A 13,000-nucleotide genomic window follows, 5' to 3' on the forward strand; every position below is an offset into this window, starting at 1 on the left:
TCTGTACAGTATTTTTACAATAAAAAAGTATAAAAAAACTTTAAAAATCCAGCAATTCCATACCTTCCTTGAAAACATATGTTTTCTTTTCATTGCATTATGACATTCTTTCAGAATTAACTACATCTTTTCCTCTCTTTCTACCAGGGCAAACACTGTATACTTGATGTATCAGGAAATGCCATCAAGCGGTTACAAGTTGCCCAGCTCTATCCCATTGCTATTTTCATAAAGCCCAAGTCTCTGGAACCTCTGATGTAAGTACAGACGCTAGAGGCCCTCATCCAACCGACTCCCCATTGCACATTCCACAGAACACCGTTCACAACTCTCAGTCACAAATGCTTACAAATACAAAATACCACCCTTGATTTTTATGCATTAAAGAAAAAGATACAATTAAAAATGTGAAGCCACTAGGGTTATACTATCAGTCATTATTTGATATACTTTCACTAAGAGCTTTGGGGTTTTGTTGTTTTGTTTCTGAGCAGCGTAGGAAACTTTTATTCTTGATCAAGAATAGGAAAAGGAAGAGATAACCCCAAAAATCAACTTCACAACCTTGAGGGTGGTTCAGATGCCTGTAGATGTGGAGAAGAAATGAAGGGAAGGTATAGACTAATAAAAGGGACCAATATTAGCATCTTTTCTGAGAATGGCAGGCTATTTTCCTGGAATTCAGGTGGGACCCTCTTTTTGCTCTTCTGTGGTCTTTCCAGGAGGGTAACTGTCACCTGTCATGATGTGGGAGAGTGTTTCATTTCACATGTACATGGAAACATATTGACATTAGATGTCTGCTGTTTACTCTGGCAGCCATCCTGGATCCAACCATCTTAAGCTAACTGGCCTAAAGAGGAAACAATCCTCAGGTGATCAAGATGAGGAAGGGACAGATATTCAGACAGGTCACTATATAGTACACAGGGTAACAAATCATCCTTTTTCTTATTTTCACTTTTCACTTCTTACTTTCATGGGTTCTTGAAGGATGAAAATCTGACATCTTCTCAAGCTGAATTTGAGGGCTGTTAATGAGTCTATGAGAGCAGTGAAAAGTTTTGTAGCAAATCTTAAAATGGCTGTGTTTATTGTTTAGCCTCCTACCTTTTACTTACAAATGAAAGAAGACAGTTGAAGACTCATGACCCTAAGAATAGCCAGAACCCAATAGCTATTAGTAGGCCTAAATGGGGAAAGAGAAACATCCTACCTACATATCTGGGCACATTTATGAGCAAGGGAAAGTGTGTGACTTTCATGATTTTGAAGGATCCAAAATACCTTGCTTCAAAGACTAGTAAACAAGTTGGGCCCATATTCATGATGGGACGATGAAGCTGGTGTAGGCAACTCTTATACAAAAGTGATGCTACAATAGGTAATACAGCAGAGTAGGAAAGATGCAAGTAGGGACTTGAAAGTCAATGAGGCTAGTTTGGTGTGTTGTTTTGCCAGCGATCAATTATATAACTCTAGGAAAATTTAATAAAAATTGGTCCTCATCTCTAAACCAGACATTAATAAGTATCTCATAGAGTGAAGGCTAAGCAAGAAGGTCATGGATAGAAAGCTCTTCATATAGTCTTTGGCATATAGTAAGTACTCAAAAACTAATAATTTAGTCTTATCATTATAAAGTATATAAACAGCTTCCAATAGAATACAAGAAAACGGTGCACATGTGACTGATATAAGAACCTCACTCAACTATTGCCTCCATCTGGGCATCAAGAGCATGTGGAGGGGTTCAGGAATGAATCACAGAGTATACCCCCAGAAAACAGTGTTTATGGAACAGTGTTTATTTAATCTCAGAGATTATCCCAAACTAATGTGCTCTCTGATGATAAAAAAAAAAAATCAAAGCAAACTGATGTAGCTGAAATGGCCAGCTGAGAAAATTCAGTTAAATACATAGTTGACCTCTGGAAATTGCCAGAGATACAACTTGACAGCATAATATATTCACATAAATAAAAGATAGACAAGGATTTTCACCAAGATAAGGAAATAAAATCGAAAATCAGTGAATACCTTAAGTTCAATGAGTGTAGGTATTAAATTATTCTATGAAGAATATCTTTCCATAGTTGCCACGTGGAAAAATGTGTTAGTAGTTGAAAGAAAAAAAAAGAATGGTTACTACTGTTACTAACCCTGATTTCATATGTGAAAATCTCTCCTGATAAAGGATATTGTGTTGGGAATTACACAAAAGGGAGTTAGGCAACCCCAATTGCCATTCTGTAAAAGTAATTTCTAATCTAATTATGTTTAAGAAGAGTAGGAAAATGGCCCTTTCCTCTTGGGAATAGCACCTTAAGGGCTGGTTTCAGAAATAGAAGAGTCTTCACATGATGAGCCTACAATGGGATAGATGGCTTCATGGGGAAGTCGGACCCAAGGGAGCAAAAGAAATGGCACATGTGACCACATGACAGTAGGTGACAGTTCCATCCAGAGCTCAGAGGGAGAAGGTCTCCTTCTTCCCACAACTATCCCATGATTTATTTAGTTTTCCCTTAGGGTACTGTCACAGCAACTTACCACTAAGGGAAATTAAACCTAATGATGGCTGAAACTTAACCCTACCTAACACACTGGGGCCAGCAAATCTCACGTAATTTGCTGTAGCCATGGTCACAAGTCTGAACTGCAGGGAGAATGACAATCAGACCAATGTGATCACCTTGCTAAATGCTGCATATTTATGGTTCAGTGTTTTCTGAGGATTTTACATCAGGAGGAAAGCAGGCATGAATTGCCCATTCCCCAGGAAGAAGTGAATACTCGGTCAGCTGGAACAAAGGCATGGCAGCTGTCACATTTCGGCATTGATACATCATCACACACATTATTTCTCAAGTGCATTACCCACATCAAACCATAGAGCATATTAAGATACACATAGCTGACTCTTCAGGAGAGCATTAAATTGAGGGCATGTATGAAAGTGATGTTCTTTAAATATTGTACCACTGCCTGATTTCTACCCCATCCCACAGCATATCTCATTCCTCTGCTACCTTTGATCTCCTCTTGCCATCTTGCTACATAATATCAGGATAACCCTGTAATTATATAATTATGATTATTTAGCTCTCCATTTTTCCTTTATTCAATTATTCAACAGATAATCAAGACAGGCTTCATGCTATATGCTAAGGAACAAGCTAGGGCTTTTTCCCCTCAAGAACAGGTAGATCAGGCAAGGAGACAAGACAAATGCATAATTAGATAACAACGTAAAGTAAGTAACTACCACAATAAAGGCAAAGAGAATTTGGGAGAAAATAAAACCAGACTAAATATGACCGTACAAGTCAAAGAGGAACAAGAATGACCAAATTGCTTTCCTTCTCTGGAAAAATCATCCCTTTCTCTGAAGTTACTTCTTAGTTTATATTAGTCTTTTATACCAGAAATACAGAAGATGTCCTGTATCTACTCCGAGTTTCTAAAAGTAGGAGTTTTGGAGACAGAGCTCAGGAAATCCCTACTTTATAATTCAGTTCTCAGTTATGTCCAAAAACAAGTTAGTGTTTCAGTTTAGGGTTTGTTTCTGTATATGTGTGCACACATATGCACATGCACAGGCACACCAGTCCTGGGGCTTGAACTCAGGGCCTGGGTGCTGTCCCCTGGCTTTTTCGCTCAAGGCTGGTGCTCTACACTTGAGCCATACCTCCCTTTACAGATTTTTACTAGCTAATTGAAGATAAGAGTCTCACAGACTTTCCTGCCTGGACTGGCTTCACACTCCAATCTGCAGATCTCAGCTTCCTGGGTAGCAAAGATTATAGGCGTAAACCACAGTGCCTGACTTGTTTTGGGAGAGATAGATCGATCGATCAATAGATAGATAGATAGATAGATAGATAGATAGATAGATAGATAGATAGATAGATAGATAGATAGATAGATAGATAGATAGGTTTCCTTTTTGAAAGACTTTATATATGATTACACCCTTGACTATGAAAGAGAACCTTTCAATAGGGTTTATAAAAATAACTGAGTTCTTACTGCACCTTACCCTATTAAATGTATAGCTTATGGAAGTCCCTTCCCTGCTTCAAGTCTCCATGTATTGTAAAGTAAATGAGTTCCAGCTCTGGATCTCTAACTTCCTAAAGGATGTGCAAGGCAGAGATGCTTTGAGAAATTCTACATTTACCTGTGATGCATCCTGATGAGCCAACTTAAATGTCTCTGCATTCACCTGGGCTTTTTTAATATATAGAAGGAAGGCATGAAGGGATAAACCTACCATTGGATAGTAATTGAATTCCATTTTTTCCATTACTCTCCTACATTGATTTTCTAGGCTTGGCTTTAATAATCTTATAATGATTAATCGACATTTATACAGAGTTAAACCAATGGCTGACAAATTGACCAAAAGAAAAAGTAGTCCTGGGTATAATTCCTTTATAGCCCACTCTCGTGTTAGAACAAAAACAGAATAGGCATTAGCATTTCTTTTTTTTTTTTAATTGTGAAAATACTGTACAGAAGGGTTACAATTACATGGGCAAGATAATGAGTACATTTCTTATCAAGCATTGTAGCCTCCTCCTTTGTTTCCCCTTCCCATCGCTTCCCATCCTCCTCCCCATCCCCCCACCAAAGTTGTAAAGTTCATTTTTGACATAACGACTTGTACATCTCATTGTTGCAATGGGTCCACCTGTATCCCTATTTAAACGATTTGTTTTTCCCCTTCCCCTCCACAAATTATACTGACATCAAATACAGTGAAAGCAGGGGTTACTGTGGGGGAAGGACATACAAAGCAACAAAGAAATAATCTTATAAATGTGTTAGAAACAATCGCATGAAAGAAAAAAAATTTGAATACATATCTTAGGGTTCATTTCTCTAACATCACATTATCTGACCTTTTCTGCTTGACTCAGACATATACTAGATATTGCAAATAAGGGAAACCTTGGGACCTATGTTTCTTTGGGCCTGGCTTATTGAGGCATTAGCATTTCTTATTATCTTTTTTTTTAAATATAGTCTCATTTATAGCTGGAACATAGAAATTGAATACATATATGATTTCAGTACATTAATATAATTATCAGATCAAAGTTATTGGCATAACTGTCACTTTACACAAATTTAACTTTGTTGGGGACATTCAAAATCCTCCTCCTAGCTATTTTGAAATATTCAATTTTTATTAACCGTAGTTATTTTAGTGTGCTATTTAACATTAGAAGTTATTCCTCCTAACCAACTGTACTTCGTACCTGTTACCCATATCCATACTAGAGATTCTTAAGTGCAAAGCTCTTCTATCTAGGGTCACTTTTTCACCAAATTACTTGATTTTAATCTATTTGACAATGTTTTTTTCTAACATTTCCTTTTTATTACCATATACTAATTGTACAAAATAAGAGATTTCATTGTAATATACATCTGCTGTACCTTGATCCTTTTTCAGTCCTCCTCCTTCCTCTGTCTTTGATTATTCAAACAGAAGTTCCAGTCTCCTGTTGTTACAGACATGCCTTGACATTTACAGAAGCCTGGTTTCAAGAGCCGCAGAATACCTTTTTTGGTATATGAGAGACACATATAGCTAGGAAGTCTGACCAATTTCATGTAATTCTAATTCTTTAGAAGCACTTTGTGTTTCTCTACCTGTGTCCATATACACAAGAAGATGGGCAGTAGCTCTTCAGAAGGATGAGGGAAGCAAGAAATCAAAGGTTTTTTTTTATGGTTGTGACTTAAGAACAGTCTAGTTCTCTCAGACATACAGACCCAGCCAAACCTTCCCTCCATTGCTCCTGTTTGCCTCTGAGCACCTGGAAGGCTTCCTCTAATTCTAGGTCCAACATTTAGGAGAAGCTAAGATAGTAAAACGAAGTCCAACAAAGGATGGCCAAGAAAAGTTCGAATTTTGAAATTGTATCGAATGAAAGGCAGATGCAGAAAGTAGGACAGTGTGTTCTGAAGAAGCAAAAGTCCCAGGAGGCACATGAACACTTTATTTAAATGAGCCTGCCCTGGAGCCTTACTCCAGGGATTGCAGAGACAGAACAGGGACCAGTGACTATAAATTACGAGACAGATTCTGCTTTATCCAATGAGGGGCCAAGAGCCTACCCAATGAAAGAGCAAAGCTCCCTGGCAGAAAGCCTTGGGGCTGAAATTGGTTCCTCAAAGAGGAATGCTGAACAAAGCTACCAGGGAGACTAAGCTTTGCTTCTTGTGGGTTATTTCTTTGCCATGCACTTGAACTTTTCAGGGTTGGGTATATTCCCCTTGTGTTCTAATACGAGGCCCTTATTTTCCTAGGGAAATGAACAAGCGTCTAACAGAAGAACAAGCCAAGAAAACCTATGATCGAGCAATTAAGCTGGAACAAGAATTTGGAGAATATTTTACAGGTAAGTTCCTCTGACCCTGGCATCATGAGGAAGGAGAGAAACTATATAATTTAACTTATAGATGGTTCTAGCCCTGGTATAACAGGATCTGAAAATCTTCCTGCTGTGAATCCTCAATACTGCACTTAAAATATTAAGTAGCAGAATCCTCAATACTGCACTTAAAATATTAAGTGACACTTACAATATGAGTGGCAGATGGCCCCTGAGCTATATCCTGCTACTAAGGAGACTTTAGAAAATTGATACCTAAACTGTCTTCCTAATGACACCAGAAAATGTTTGAAAAAGAAACATTTTGTGCTCAAAACAGGCAGTGTTGAAGCAATTACTCTTTAAGCCTTGGTTTTGATGTTTATAATACTAGGTATCTAATCCAGGACCTGAGTATGCATCTTGAAAAGTAATCTCAGGTCTTCCATTCTATCTGGATATTCTGTAGTTCTGCCTCCCATTCCGGTAGCTCTTGAACAGTGCACCTGGAAATCTTTCCCATGTTTCCATTAATTCTGTGCCATGTCTGAGTGCAAAACTTAAAAAAACAACTCTAAATATGTCTTTGGAAACTTGAAATATGGGGAATCAAGAAAGAATTTCTTCTAGGTATCCCAAGTTCTCTGTTCTTATAATGCTTTTATGGAACACTGATTCAATCCAAAGAATTAGAGTTGGAAGAATTTACCTTACAACTAAATTAATGTTTTAATTTTTTTTGTCTTATTCAAAAGACAGAACATCAGGCATGGTGGTTCACAAATATTTTTCATAGGTTAATATTAAGTGATGTTTCTATCAATAACTAAAATATGAGTTCAGAAAATAAAATCATTTTGACCAGTAATTTGTATTCAGAAATATTATAATTAATATACTCTGAAAATATTTTTGAAGATCTAATCTCTGTTTCAATAGCAACTTATTTTGAATTCTTAGTGTCATATGTAGAGTATTGATTATTTTAGGGATCTATCCTACAAGGTAGAACAACCTGGCATTTTGACTAATTGACTATTACATAGTTTATGAGGTACCCTCTATATAAAATTGCCCTATGTAGGAAGAATCTGAATTTACCAGATTACTAAAGAGAATACACATGGTTTCCCATTAAAAGTGGTGGGATTAAAGATTTCTCCAAAATCCTTATTATTTCCTCTGTGTCTAAAATCCCTGAATTTCCATCTTCTCCAAAGTAAGTAAGGTATGGAGACTATAAGGCTCATTTTTTTTCTGAACATTAGTCATTGCTTTACTACAGTGCCTGGCTCTGAGTAGGAACCCATAAAATATTTGCTAAATATATGAACAATTCATAATCAGGACGCCAAACAAATGTAGCAAGTATGAAAATTGTGATATACTTATAACTGATCTAGGTCATGTATTGAAAGAATTTTCATCATTAGTGTGATGTGTTTCTGGGAATATTCTGCTTTTTCTTACTAAAGACATCATAAGTTTCCTGATGATGAGTTGTCTGCTACTGATTTGAGCTTCTGTTATATGAGTGGTGATTGTTCCTCACAACCCCCCCACCCAGCAATGATCCCTAATTCTAGGTATGTTCGCTTTTGTTACAGCTATTGTTCAAGGAGACACCCTAGAAGATATATATAACCAATGCAAGCTTGTTATTGAAGAACAATCTGGGCCTTTCATCTGGATTCCCTCAAAGGAGAAGTTATAAATTAGCTACTACGCCTCTGATAACAACAGAAGAACATTTAGAAGAACAAAATATATATAATATACTACTTGGAGGCTTTTATGTTTTTGTTGCATTTATGTTTTTGCAGTCAATGTGAATTCTTATGAATGTACAACACAAACTGTGCGAAGCCATGAAGGAAATGGAGGGGCCAAAGGGTGGGACAGAAAAGACATTGCAGTATGCAGGAAGGCTTTGGTTTGTTCAAAGTACCAGGTGTAGGGATGAACCTCTGATGGGCTTTCTGCCCAAGGGATGGGAAACCTCCTCACCCCAGCAGATGTCCAGAGCTGATTTAGCTGCTGAGCTCTCTGTGTTTTTTTTGCTTTAAAGAAAAGTTGCCAGCACTCGAACCTCACCAACCTTCCCATTACCCACATCTGTAATGAGTACACTTCGAATTTTATAACTATGCACATCTTTTGATTTCTTAACAAGCAAAAGAGATAAAGAAGGGGGAAAAAAGCAAGGAGTCCCTTTGGAAATGACGTGCTATCAGGGAAAGCTAATTTGTACAGTTTCTTTGACTGACATCTGCAAAGACGAGCATTGCATAAAATTCCGAAGTGTAACCTCACCGAGAAGAGGGGATTCACCTGGGATTAGCTTTATGGTTGTTGATTGTCTATTTTGCCATTTATAAGCTGAAAGACAGCACTAAAGATGAGAATAATTTATACAATAAAAATATATTAAATGTATAGAAACAAATTTCTATAGGTTACAAAAGAAGTTTTGTGAAATATTTTGTAAAGACTAATTGAAAGACTAAATGTATGCACGATCAGAGGATCAAATTCAAGAACTGAAAGTTGCACTCTCCCTTTTGTTGCCAATGATTCATTCAGAGCACCTGAGTTCTTTCTGAGTCTGACAAAGACTTCTCCCTTACCTCCCATGGTCTCTCTTGCACACTAGTGATACACATTTATGGAGCATATCCCTTAATGAGTGGACATTTTTGGAGGACATTTGTTAATACCAAATGTCCAGTTTTTCCAGCTGATGGCTTTTTGGAGACAAACTCATGCAAAGGACCTACAAGGACCTTTTGCTTTTCTTTAGTAAAATAACCCGGGCCTACCATGAAAATAGTGGAATACCTTTGTTCCTAGTCATTTGCATACAATTCTTAAAGGGTCATTTAGTATTCTGGCCAATCATGAGTCAATGGAATTATTCTTTTATTGTTTCACAGAGTGATTAAGTCTTATAACAGCTGAAGTTCGTATTACATGGGGAGATCTGTCCGAAGGATGCACTATTTCTTTGAGGAAGAGAGAGAGGAGAAGCATCTGGTTAGGGGCAGGGGATGATGAGAAGCGCAGGATTATTTGTTTGTTTTGAAACATAGGGCAAAGAGACAGAACCACTGGCAAAGGTGATTTATAACTTTGAACTCAACCAATTGAATTGCCTTCCTTGGGGCTGTACCTGGACCAAGTTCATTTTTTACCAATTATAGTAATGATGATTTAAAAAAAAAAAAGAAACCTCCCAAAGCCTATAAACTGAAACCGAAGAGTTAAGTTTCCCACTTTAGCATGGACAGTGACATCAGCACTGGTTTTGCCCAAAGTGTTTCGAGAGAGACTTTTCAGTGATATTAATAACCACTCAACTCTGGGTTCTGTGCATACCCAGATTTAAGCCCCATCGCCTTACTTCTGGGGTACATCAAGACCTGGCAGGGATTCTGCCACACTGTGCAGCAAACCAGCATCTTAGGCTGGAGTGGTAGAGCAAAAGCTAGATCCATCAGAGTGATGGGGCTTCTTCACAGTAAAAACATCAACGCTCAAAAACGAGAGTCTCTTTCCAGAAACGCCGATTGTTCATCTTGTATTAAATACCATTGTCTGCCTGGCTGCAGTCACCAAAACAAACACAAAATTGCAAAACTCATGCATCTACCTATCATCTCGAGGCTGCCTTTGCCAATGGAAGGGCTAGTGATATATTTTCCCTCTGATGAAAGTTAAATTTCCAGAGACATTCCTAGAGCGTTCAAAAATTTAAAAAAAAAAAATGCATCCCAGTCTGCCACTCACCATTTTCAGGTCAAGGCAAATTTTCCTTAATATTGCACCCAAAAGTTTTCTGCCACCAGAATGCCATTGCTGATCCCAGCTCTGTTTTTAGGCCACCATGATTAACTTCTTTGGTTTCTCAACTGAGCATGCAACTGTTTATTTAGAGGACTATCATTAATGAGTAGATGTTTTTCTTGGGTCGTGTGATATGCTTCCCATTTTAGTAGTATTGCTGTGGCTGAGTACAATCAAATTGAATCACCAACCCTTTGGTTTTTTTTGTAGTAATATAATTATTTATTTTCCCAGTGTAGATGCTTCCAGATTAGAATCGGCATTTGCACTGATTTTTTATGTAGATTTATATAAATATATATGCATATATATTTGCTTGAAGAATCACCAAGCAAATTGGTGAGAGGGTCTTTTCCTATAGAATTTACACCTCCATCTGTTGTGTTGTCTTGCGCTTCCCAATGTTGAGGTCTCTATGGCTCCAATGAATTGATTCTTTTGCAGCAAATCAGAGGACTTGTGTGGACATGGCATGGAAATTAACCAGATTACATCTGGCACAAATGCACTTTGGAGCCTGGGGGCCAGACTGGTGCTAACACTGCAAATTTTGTCCAGAGCTCTCTCCAATCTGAAGGCTTGCTGGGGGCGCAATGTCACCTTCACATGCTGAGCCCTTTCAGAAAAGTGCCAGATCGTGTCACTGGTGCTATTTTTCATGCTCTGGTACAATGTGTAGCACCACGGGGGTCTCAGCTTTACCAAAATCAAAATCCCATTTGTCAGCCAATTGCTAGAGCACTTGTTTTTTTCTGCTCTCCTCTCATGGGATTTGTTGGCTGTTAATTTGCAGGCTTTTTCTCAAGCCCCAAGTTCTTGGGTTGGCTCTGTCTGCTTAGCAAGCCCATCTTTATGATCTGCCCTCAGATGCCTCTCTGCGCTGTCTTAGATCCTACTGCCGGCCCTTCAGGACTGAGCCAGGAAAATGCCCTCTACACCTCTGGCTCTCATCTTTATCCATTCTTTTCTGCTCTTTTTTTTAAAAATTTCTATCTTATTGCATCCTCTCCGTTAGCTTCCCCTCCTCTCTTTCAATTGTTGACTTTATTCCCTTTCCCTTTCTCCCTTTGTCCATCTCTTTCTTCTCTCATTGCCCTTTATTCCTTTCTCCCTTCCTTTCCTGTCCTCTTCCTTTCTTCACATCCCTGATCATTGCCACACCCCACTCTTTCATTTTTTTTTTCTGTCCTATAAAGGGCTCATGGCTGATTCAGACAGCAAGTCCATACGCTGGACAAATGACACAAACACATGGGGTCACCTTGTTACCTACTCAGCCCAGAAAGCAATGCTGAGTGTGAGGCCCTGACCTGGAGTCAGCTCCAGCTTGCCTCACAGAGCAGAGCCAGCCTGCACCGCTGCCCTGGCCTGGCCTGGCCTCATGGTCAGTGAGGATGCGTGTGCTGTGGGCTCTGTGGCACCTAGGAGCCTCTGCCTGAAAAATGGTCCTCCAAAATCTCACTCCCAACACCACTCAAGGCTCTGAGGACATTACTTTAAATAAAGGCAGACCCTGGCCCCAACTATTATTCTGAGAGCAAACCTCCTTCTCCTCATTGAAGCCATGACATCGCCCTGGTTTGGAGAGAGATTTTTCTCCCCACTCTTGCCCATTTTTCACGTGAAGCGCCCCCATCTCTGCTTTCCAGCTGGTGATTACTCTGGTGAGATCGAATGGACTCGCTGGTGAACTGACATCTCTTATTTCCTGTCTTGGTCCTGCCTAAAATTCCTACCAAAAATATTTCAGCCAAGGACTCAGGCTAGTTCCTAAATTGATCACATGTATTTGTTACTGCTAGGGGGAAAGAAAGGGTCAATTCCCATTAAAGCATGAGGACTACCCCCCTCACCCCACCCCGTGACAAGGAAACTCCCTACAGAACTCTGTGGGTCTATTTTATGTGCGTGTATGTAGGACACATGCAGAATGCGGACCGGGTATACACATATTCCATTAGATAGAAATTACTATGGTTGGAAACGCTCACACACAACACACACTCGTCTGTAAATATCCTTCCTCAATGAAACCTGTGCTTGAGAAATCATTTCTTGTCCAGCTGTGCAGTTTCTTGTCACAGCTGAGGACAAGCTAAGACAGGCAGAGGATTTCGATAAAAAAAAAAAAAATCAGCTCAAAGAGAACAGTATCTCCCTAGCAACCCATGATGACAGCCCTTGTGGCAAGGTTGACCCCCAATGGGATGGCAAACTTTTCCTCTCCTTTTCGAATTTGTGTTTCCTAAGTGTGTCTTAATTTCTGAGTGCACCAGGTTGTACCCATTAGATCCTTTTAATATGACAATTTTGTGCTTCTCTCTGACAGGATGTTTCTCCATCGAGCTGTAACGCAGGATGGGAGGGAGGGGGAAATGCTCCTTGCCTGGGCTGGAGTTGACAGAGATACTGCACAGCTTACACTCCTGTTAAGTGTAAATATTCAACACTTCCATTCCATTTGTGTAAAAAGAAAATAAAGCACACACAATTATAAAATCAAGATGTATATTTCATACTCGGTGTGTCTGTGAATATTTATTGTGTTCCTAGTTGTGTTGGGGAAGTGGCCCTATTGTAAAAAAAAAAAAAAAAAGTCTTGAGAGTGTTTATACACATGTCATGGTTTTATTATAAGATTATAAATATTAAAAACCTTTATACTTTATAGCAAATTATATTCTCCCAAAGCATAATTTGTCTTATTTCATCAAGGAGAGAAACACTCATTCTATTTTTATCAAATTAGTCTGGTTATAGAGCTAAAA

General features: G+C 38.7%; 1 protein-coding gene across 29 annotated transcripts in view; it reads left to right on the forward strand.

The window, feature by feature from the left end:
- The window catches only part of Dlg2 (discs large MAGUK scaffold protein 2), a 2,075,786-nt gene extending 2,063,036 nt beyond the window's left edge, over positions 1-12,750 (forward strand). For all 29 annotated transcript variants that reach the window (XM_070034861.1, XM_070034862.1, XM_070034867.1 and 26 more), the window contains 3 exons: positions 148-257; positions 6,325-6,416; positions 7,997-12,750. In XM_070034861.1, coding sequence (XP_069890962.1) covers positions 148-257; positions 6,325-6,416; positions 7,997-8,103 — 309 coding nt within the window. In that variant the 3' untranslated portion in view covers positions 8,104-12,750. The remainder of the gene's footprint in view (positions 1-147; positions 258-6,324; positions 6,417-7,996) is intronic.
- The last annotated feature ends 250 nt before the right edge of the window (positions 12,751-13,000 follow it).

The sequence above is a fragment of the Dipodomys merriami genome, unplaced genomic scaffold (genome assembly GCF_024711535.1).
Source record: "Dipodomys merriami isolate MVZ:Mamm:240054 unplaced genomic scaffold, mDipMer1.0.p SCAF_25, whole genome shotgun sequence".
In the NCBI taxonomy this organism is placed as follows: Eukaryota; Metazoa; Chordata; class Mammalia; order Rodentia; family Heteromyidae; genus Dipodomys; species Dipodomys merriami.